This window comes from Clupea harengus, chromosome 22 (genome assembly GCF_900700415.2).
Source record: "Clupea harengus chromosome 22, Ch_v2.0.2, whole genome shotgun sequence".
Lineage (NCBI taxonomy): Eukaryota > Metazoa > Chordata > Actinopteri > Clupeiformes > Clupeidae > Clupea > Clupea harengus.
In genome coordinates this window covers 19551344-19561343 of record NC_045173.1, presented here as the reverse complement: position 1 = coordinate 19561343, position 10000 = coordinate 19551344, and the positions used below count along the sequence as shown (strand labels likewise).

Genomic DNA, 10000 nt, shown 5'->3' with positions numbered 1-10000 from the left:
AGGTTTTTCTAAGGAGACACATTATACAATTATATCCAACGGTGACCTTTTATTCCTGTACTTTCCTTAATTCGTTCATGTTTTATTGGCGAGATAAAGTGAAACTTTTAAAGTGAGTGTCCCCCTGTATGAATGCAGACTCCTTTGAAAGTCAACGGAAGTTGACAGTGATTGGATAAATGTGTGTGTGCGTGTGTGTGTGTGTGTGTGTGTGTGCGTGCGCGCGCGCGCGTGTGTGTGTGTGTGCGTACGCGGGGGTGTGTGTGCATACGTGTGTGTGTGTGTGTGTGTGTGTGTGTTTGTGTGTGTGTGTGTGCGTACGTGTGTGTGTGTGTGTGTGCGCGCGCGTGTGTGTGTGTGTGTGTGTGCTTTCACTGTCACGTATGTCCTCACATAACCTTGCACATCATTGCTTTTCCAAAATGCATTTTGGCCCCCTCTCACTGTGTTTGTTCCACCTGCTTTGTCACCACAGTAATGAAATCAGCGATCCACCTCTCCCTCCTCCTCTCTCTCTCACACACACGCTCTCTCTCCTCTTTCTCATATGGAGAGAACTAATTCATTATTTGAGCGGCACTTACAAAAATGAAAAGTCAATAAGACAAGGTAAAGCAGAAAGTCCCTGAAGGTATGTGTGTGTGTGTGTGTGTGTGTGTATGTGTGTGTGTGTGTGTGTGTGTGTTTGTGTGTGTGTGTGTGTGTGTGTGTGTGTGTCTGTGCATGTGTGTTTATATGCATTTAGGTGCGTAAGATAGTATGAGTGTGTTTATATGCATATAGGTGCGTAAAACAGTATGAGTGTGTTTATATGCATATAGGTGCGCAAGATAGTATGAGTGTGTTTATATGCATATAGGTGCGCAAGATAGTATGAGTGTGTTTATATGCATATAGGTGCGCAAGATAGTATGAGTGTGTTTATATGCATATAGGTGCGCAAGATAGTATGAGTGTGTTTTTGGTGTCCGACACATATCCCCCATATATCCCCCACTCTAATTGCCAGTAACACTGAGACACAGGGAAAAGGTGAAGAGGACAGTAGAGGAAGAGAGGCAGGGAGAGGTGGAAGGGATGGTGAGCGAAAGAAAGACATAAAGGAAGAAAAAGAAGGTGAAATTTATAGAATGACTGCACATGAAACAAAAACAGGTGAAGATGGTGAACGGAAGACAGAGAGAGGGGGAACAGGATGGAGAATGAAAGAAGGACAGAGTAAATAGAGGGAGGAGGTGGTGACAGGCAGAGAAGGACGAGAGCAAACAGAAAGCAATGACTGGCTCACGGGAAGGTTAGGTTGTGACTGCTTCATCAGCACCAGTTGTATCAACCGTTCCCCATGTCCCCAGAACCAGTCCCCAGGAACCAGTCCCCAGGAACCTTTTACTGCTTGGGCTAGGGTCCTGTGCCATTGGTACTAACCGGAACGGTCTGACTTTCTCTTTGGTTGTCTAATGGAGTTGAGAGTGACTTGTTATTCTTCCTCTGTCCTAGTGGATGCCGAATTAAAGTACAATATCATCCAGGGGGGAACATGAGGGGGCAAATAACAACTAACTTGAGGGCACACAGAGGAGAAGAAAAGGGGTACGCTTTGGAGGAGGGCTAGGGCTAAATCAGAATGCAATAGGGCACACTCCAGATCACAGTTGCACTCCCAGTCCCTCTCCTGTTTGAAGATTAATGTTATTGCTGCAAGCAATTCACGGACAAATATGAGAGAAAGAAAGAGAGTGAAGAGAGAGAGAGAGAGAGGTGAGGGGGAGAGAGAACTACCATCTGTTTTGTTAAGACTAAAATATTTTGTGATAACAGCATGGTCGCGAGCCCAGGGATTGGGGCTGAGAAAATGATGCCAACCTGGAGTGGGTAAGGGCGGAGGCGTGTCCCTCGCCCGCAGTGTGCTTTGTGGGACCAACAGACCATGGAGCGGCGGAAAAGCTGCCAAGATGGGTTTTTCATTTAAATCAGATGAGGACCTCCTCTCACTTTGTGCTTCTGACCAGGACAGCCTGGGTGAACAGGACGACACTGCTGTGGCCTCCCCTGAGAAGGACCGCATAGCAGAGTGTGAGCCAAGACGCGTCGAGATGGCGCCACTCACCGCAGAGCTACAGGAGATGATGGACCTCTCCTGGCCTGACCCCCCCCACTCCCAACGATTCAATCTAGGCTGGATGGATGCTTCTTTGGAATGCAGCTCAAGCAGCACACTGCACCGCTCCCTCATTTCTCTGACCTTCATGCTGAGATTAAATTATTTATTTTTTCTGCACCAACAGGGCACTAGTGTAGGGCTTCAGAGATTACACCACCATGGATAAGGCGGCGGAGCAGGGTTATCTCCACACTCCACTGGTAGAAGACACAGTGTTCATGTATCTATATCCTACTTTGCCCTCTTGGCCGGTTAAGCCCACACTACCCTCCACGCCATGTAGGCAGGGTGACCAGGACATGTCCTCTTTTCGAGACCTAAAAAATGCGTCCGGTAGGGATTCCAAAATTGTCCGGGATTTTGCCTCGTCGGATATTTGTGTTTCTCTGGGTCTTTCACAAACTAGTTATTACGTCCTTACAAGTTTTGGAAAGGGTATCTACCTTACGTTCCACCTTTTTGCGCAAGCTCTGACTGTAGAGAGAACTGTCATTGGTCGACCGACGTACGCAGGCCTGCAACAAAGTTGCTAGGTTTGCATGTACAAGTGTCCACGCTAGCACAAGTCAGACCCACACTTGACCCAAAGGTCAGTGAGCGACATGCAAATACATTTTCCCCAAAACAAAGTTGTGTCCTGTAGTCAATCACACTTTGGTAAGCAAAGATTTACGTATGGTTGCGATGACTTGTCGCTTATCTGCAGTTCTAGACACTCCAATAGGCATTCACACAGGTCTGGCCTCTCTCAGTTAACTCCTCCCATCTTTTAAGGGATGACTTAAAGCGAACATGTCTCCTGACATTGATCAAATATGAGTGAATGTGATTGCCCCTGTGATTGATCAAATATGAGTGAATGTGATTGCCCCTGTGATTGATCAAATATGAGTGAATGTGATTGCCCCTGTGATTGATCAAATATCAGTGAATGTGATTGCCCCTCGCCGTCAGCTAGGTCTCACTGCTTATCTGGACTCCTGGATGCATGTGCAGCAGCACTCATGGTGCTGAGGACGATATCTTTAAGCTATGTGCTACAGTTAGCATGCACTCCGCCTCGGTTCAGTGGTGTCCTGGTTACCTCAGTGACAGAACAGCAAGCCCCTGTTCTGTTGCAGTAGATGGATTATTTGCGAGAGAAGGGTGCTGTCCATGTTGTCCCTCCATTCGATTTTTGGGGATATTACAGACAAATTTTAATTCCATAAAAAGGATGGAGTGATGAGGCCCATCGTAGATCTGAGAGACTGACAGATGTTTAAAAAAGCTCAAATGCTTTTTGCTAAAAATGTTCAGTGTCCATCAGAGTGATTGGTTTATCACTATCAATCTGAAGGATTGTCCCGATCGCTTCACGGCACAAGAGGTTTCTGAGATTTGCTTTCAAGGACAAAGTATATGCATATTAAATGATCTAAACGACTGGCTAGTCATAGGAGACTCTGCAGTGCTAGTGGAGCATCACAAGGCTGTCACTCTATCCCACCTACAACAGCTGGCTTTCACTCTTGGGAGTTGGAATTCTGTCTAGGTGCACTGGGGCTACTACACAAAATATGTACAAAAGTGGAAATGGGGTGCACATCTCCTTTCTCTGGAGGGTGTCCGAGTGCCAAAGACTGGCAGGTTGTGCAACAGCTTTTGCACTCTGTCTTGAGGGACAACTCTCTTCGCCAGCGTTGGTTTTTAGATTACGAACGACAACCTCCCATTTAGGAGTGATTGTGTTAGCCCAACATTGGCCTTGCATGATGTAGTATGCCTTTTCCCTTCTCGCACTTCTCCAGTCAGTGCTGGACAAAGTTGGTAAAGAAAAACATATGGCGATTCTCCCTGCCCCACATTGGGCGCATCAGACCTGGTTTGCGGACCAAATATCGCTAGTAGATGGGGATCCGTGGAATCTGCTGATACACAGAGACATGCTGTCTTAGGTAGAGGGGACGATCTGGCATCCAGCCCCTGAGAACTGTAAGGTACCCTGGCCCCTGAACTGGAAGGTTTATTAACAAAAGGTTTATCTCTGTCAGTTGTTGAAACTATTCCAACAACACGGTCCCTCTATTTCCTAAAGTGGCAAGTGTGTGCTGCTCGGAACCAGGACCTGTCTACATGTTCTATTGAAATGATTTGTTTGATCAAGGACATTCTGCTTCTACACTTAAAGTGTCTTGAGCAGTTATTTCCGCATGTCATGTTGGGTGTAAAAGTGTTTAAAGATGCGCTGATCCTGGATGGACCTTGGTGAAGCGTGTCAGTAAATCAGTAAATGCCACTTGTATGCAATTTGCTGTAGGGGAATCCAAAGTGATTTTGCATCCCAATCCGTTTCATCAGCCAAACATAATTAGCTCGGATCTAAGGACTGAGCAGCTGTTTGTATGTTTGGAGCGCAGGCCTATCAAAGCAGAGACTATCAGACTGGATTGCTGAGGCTGCAGGTCCTTTAGCTGGGCTGCATGCACACCCCACTTGGAGTATGGCAGCATCGTGGGCCATATGAAAAGGGTTTCTGTACATGCTAGCCTGGAGTCATGGAATACCTTTGCCCGTTTCTATAATTCAGACATAACAAGTATGCCTGTAGCTCTTTCTGACGTTTAAGTGCATTGACTGAAAGAAAATGTTGAGTTATGTACCTGATCTTGGTTCTCTGAAGGAGAACACGAGACATCACTTTCCTTTGCCTCACTGTCCACTTGAATATGCTTCAAGTTGGTGAGAGAATGAAAGTGCTCTGTGCACACTATATAAGAGGAGATGGTGCTCTGTGACAGACAGGGCACTCAGCCATTCAGGCGTTGATTTGTAGAAGGTTTTCAGGAATGTGCGCTGGAAAGGGCCGTATCCCATAAGGTGAGGTCTTGTGTCCTTCAGAGAGGTGACATACATAACCAACATTTGAGTTTGTGTGTGTGTGTCTTTGTTCCTGTATGGGTGTGTGTGTGAGTGTGTCTTTGTTTCTGTATGAGTGTGTTTGTGTGTGTTTGTTGGCTTTTCATGTGAATGTATCAAGTGCCTGGGTGTGTGTGCTCTTGTGTACTTGTGGGTGTGTATGTGTTACTTTTTGTGAACTTCTCTCTCTCGCTCTACCTCTCTCCCTGTGTGAGTGAGTGAGAGAGAGAATGTCTACACATGGAATACCATAGGTGAAATGTTTTCTTGAGAGCAAGAGGTACTTCAGGACATGAAGTGGAAATCCTTGTCCTTTTACTCTTTTATACACACTCTCTCTTCCTTCCCTCCCTCCCTCCCTCCCTCCCACCTCCCTGTCCATCTCCTCACCTGCAGGCTAGTTGTGAATGGTGAAGATATGAAACTGGTTTTGACCTGGTTCTGAGAGATCCAAATCTATGATCCCTTCTCTGCCCAGCGCAGGTAAAATGGAGGATGTGTGACCTCAGGTTTCAACTGGCTGACTCCCCAGAAACCCCCAGGCTTCCCCACACTTCCCTCTGGCAGGGGTGGGTTGGGTTTGGGATAGGAGAATCCAAAAATGCCCCCCCCTTTCTTTTTCAAAGGAGAACCGGAATGCCTGGAGGCAGGTTGCAAAAGGGAACACAGTAATTGATGAAGCTACGGTGCTTGGCAGAATTCCCCGGCCACTGGGGTCCAAGGCTGCTGACGTTACTGCTGGGGAAAAAACACGGCCTGGAATGCCCTCACTCCCAACCCTTCATCAACATTTCCAACAGATTGTGGCCACTTGTGTCACCGATTGTCTGAATCTGCTATTGGGCCTCATTTGTCAATGTCTGTCAATGTTTTTTATGCATATGTGAATCAGGGGACAGTATGGAAACAAGATCACTCCATATCTGCTTCATAGCATGTCTGTATGACACCTGATTTGACTGTACTGCAGTCTTGATCTTAAACTGAATTAGTCAGTCAACTCCCTCAAGTAAATGCCCCTAAAAATATCATAAAAAGGCAGCCCTGTTTAGTGTTGGTTAGTCTTGGAATTAATAGCAAAGTGAAGAAAGGCATTTTCAAAAAATATGTATTGTCTTGTATCAGCAGTCCAGTCATGAACACATACACAAACTAGCCATGACAGGAGGAGGTCACCCATGAAGTTAGTGCCATGTGTTCAGAAAATGTTGCAGATGTGCAGAAGTAAAGTAGGGGTTTGACCTAAAACTGAAGGCAAACCGTGAATTACAGCAACAGGAGCAAGAGAGGCCGAGACAGAGCCACAGACTCAGCTGAGTTGAGCGTTAGCAAAGAGGCTGAGCTGTCAGGTATGTACCCTAGCCTGCCACTGCGAAGGCCCCAACCCCACTATCAACAGCAGCACACTGGACAAGCAGGACACAAGTAGCAACCGAACCCAGCTTATAAAACCTGAGCCCCACAGAACTAAGCGTTTGACAATTCTTGCAATTCAAAACCATGTAATCTATTTCAGTTAAACTGAAGTTCTTTTAAAAACATTTACATTTAGTCATTTAGCAGACGCTTTTGTCCAAAGCGACGTACAATGGAGAGAACAGTCAAGCTAAGAGCAATAAAGAACATGGTGTAACAATAAATACTACTTTACATAAGAATTAGAAAAACGACCTAGAAAGGAAAAAGAAGTGCAGGAATGTAACTGCTGAAGTGCAAGTTAAGCGCTAGTCAAGGTGCCAGTTAGGAAGGGAGGTGCTCTCTGAAGAGTTGGGTCTTCAAAAGCTTCTTGAAGGTAGAGAGGGACGCCCCTGCTCTGGTAGTACTAGGCAGTTCGTTCCACCAACGTGGAACTACAAATGAGAATAGTTTGGATTGCCGTGCTTGCACGGACGGCAGTGCCAAACGACGCTCACTAGACGAGCGCAGCGTCCTGGGTGTGATATTTGCCCTTACAAGAGCATTTAGGTAGGTGGGAGCAGAACCAGCAAGCACTCTGTAGGCAAGCATAAGTGACTTGAACTTAAAAAGGCTATTCTAACACATCTTTAGCCTACCATAGGCCAGCATTGTGATCATATGAAGAGAGTAACCTATTGAGGAAGAGGCTTGCAACGAGAAAAGACTACTTTCTGATTATCATCTCATTATATAATACATCTTCTGAAGAAGAATCTTAAGTCCAGTGGGTTGGACACGAGACCTAATGAATTGGCAGCACTCAAGTCATGCTGAGTTTTCTTGTGTGTACTCTACTTCTCAGGTGCCAGCAACTTCGCAGGTGTTTTTGTTTTCCATCTCTGCTCTAACCGCAGTGTGTGTGTGTGTGTGTGTGTGTGTGTGTGTATGTGTGTGTGTGTGTGTGTATAAGCACTGAATGCTTGTGGTATTACTGAGTATTTCGAATCCTGCTTCTCAGTGAGAGCTACCACTCATGCCAGGGATCCAGGTAACGCAGGTAAATACAGGCAATGCAGCGTTGGGGTCTGTAACTTCCTGGGACCCATGAGCGCAGGTAAATACAGGCAACGCAGCGTTGGGGTCTGTAACTTCCTGGGACCCATGAGCGCAGGCCAACCATTGCATTTGATGGGGAGTGCAAATACTGTTCAGTCTATACTGTACATTGAGAATATGACAGTGGTTTACTTTCTTGTAGTGATATAAATGCTATTTTGTGCAAAATCATCTGCTTGATGGTGTGTGGTACAATTCGTAAAGTGGGTTTAAGATGGGAACTGTGTGAAGTGGACCTGTGGAATTCAGTCATATGATTATTATGAATGCACATAGCCTGTTTCATAGTTGCAGTGTCGAGGTTTCAAAGAGTTGCAGCCAGGTGTCACGGAGGTGGCAGAAGACAGCGAGACAATGGATACCAACGGCAACCACAAAAGCAAGATGGGCCAGGGTCCTGCATTGCCATGGTTGCCATAGTTTCATCTCATACTTGATTGAATTTTTTGGGATATTTGCATTTGTCTATTGAAGCAAAATCAGTGTAATTTTCTGCACTGAATTAGAGAACAAAATTGCACATATTCAGCGCATATTCATTACCATGAATAATTTGTTCAACTTATTTACTTTGCAGACCTGTGCATAGTGCACATCAATATCCAGCTGCACACACAGCATGCAATTACAACCCCTCTTTGTAGAAACGTCAAACACTTGTTTGGTCATCGACTTTATAGTCATTTTCAGCTGTGAAGAAACCGATACAAATAACCTTTTCTTCTGTCAAGAGAGGGTCCATCAACTGGAAAAGGTCTCCTGTAGAGCATGTAGCTCTGTGCTCTGGCTCTCTGGTGCCTGATCTAAGTGCACATAACATAAACATAAGATTATGGCTGTCTCTCATCCATGACGGGCTGCCATTGGGCCGGTACTGGTTCAAGTACGGGAGCCCACAGTAGCCATTTCAGAGGGGCACTACTTGTGAGTCGAAACATGCAGTCTGAGAAAGGACACGTGTGGCAGGATCGCTTCAGCATTCACTGCTAAAAGGAAACCCAGTCCGGCCCCTCTGCCTTTGACTCTGACAATCACAGTGTTCAAAAGCATCTTGAAGTGTGTCACACCGTGCTAGCAGCTGCCTAATGTGGAGCAGTTGCTTTCCTTTGCAGATTCCTCAAAACACTTTGAACGTTGAAGCGCTGCACTTTTAGGCTGGCCTAGCAATTACCCGCTGTGGTTGTCTGTGCCTTTGCAGAGTGCGACCTAGGAGTGAGGAGAGGTAAGAGAGGCAGCTAATGTAAGAGCCCCTCCCCCACACATCCCGTGCACACGGCACATGCACTTCCCTCCTCGGCACACGGGCAAGCTGACACAGAGGGGGTCTGAGTGGTTCTGCGATATCTTAGCGGTTCAGGATCTGTGACTGTGGTCGTGTGTCTGCGCGCGGGTGGTACTTACCCACAGTGAGTTGTCCAGTCAGCTGGCCAATGTTATTACGAGCATTGACCGTCACGTTCCTGTCTGACTGCATGATAAGTGGACTGTCCTGTGATTTGGAGAGAGAGAGACAGAGAGAGAGAGAGAGAGAGAGAAAGAAGGGGGGGGGGGGGGGGTTGGGGTGTGGGTGGGAGGAAACAAAAGACGGATTTAGAGATTTAGAGAGATTTAGTGAATATGGTGGATATGGGTGGAAGGAGTTCACCAGAGAGGATCCAACACATGAAAAAAGATGGAGAGAAATGTAAAGATGAGTGAGTGAGAGGACAGAAGATGAGAGAGAAAAGGAGGAAACCAGCCAAACCAAAGACAAATTCAGTATGCAATGAAATTAACAATCATAAAACATTATCTGCTCTGTGTGTGTGTGCATGCGTGTGTGTGTGTGCGAGTGCATGTGTGTGTGTGTGTGTGCGTGTGTGTGTGTGTGCGTGTGCGTGTGCGTGTGCGTGCACTGAATGTGCATAATTTTCGCTCTATCAGAGAGCTGCAAATGTGAGTTTCTGACTCAAGTTATTGCTATGACTAAGCATTTATGCACCCTAAAAATATGCACAACTTTTGGGAAAAGTGTGCTTCTAGGCCATGCTCTTTGTCACAGTCATTCACTTACACACACACACACACACACACACACACACACCACACACAACACACACACACACACACACACACACACACACACACACACACACACACACACACACACACACGTACACACACACATACACACACACACACACACATGCAGAGAGACAGAGAGTCCCTGCTGAGTATCTAGCACACACTGTTCTCCACATTGCCTGCCCAGATGCATACTAACTAGCCTCCTGCCAACATATCATTCGGCATATATTCTTTAGCTATACGTCTGCATATCTGAATCGCTGTCTGTATATTTGTGCTTCTGCCTGCTGTGAAATCATCCAATAAGTGAAGTCCTCAATGAAAATTGTCCCTGCCTATCTGCTGATGCATTTTTACAAG

At 46.1% G+C, this 10000-nt stretch overlaps 1 protein-coding gene across 3 annotated transcripts in view; it reads right to left on the bottom strand.

The window, feature by feature from the left end:
- The window catches only part of LOC105907014 (zeta-sarcoglycan), a 209646-nt gene that overhangs the window by 40848 nt on the left and 158798 nt on the right, over window positions 1-10000 (bottom strand). For all 3 annotated transcript variants that reach the window (XM_031559259.2, XM_031559260.2, XM_042703067.1), the window contains one exon: window positions 8975-9062. In XM_031559259.2, coding sequence (XP_031415119.1) covers window positions 8975-9062 — 88 coding nt within the window. The remainder of the gene's footprint in view (window positions 1-8974; window positions 9063-10000) is intronic.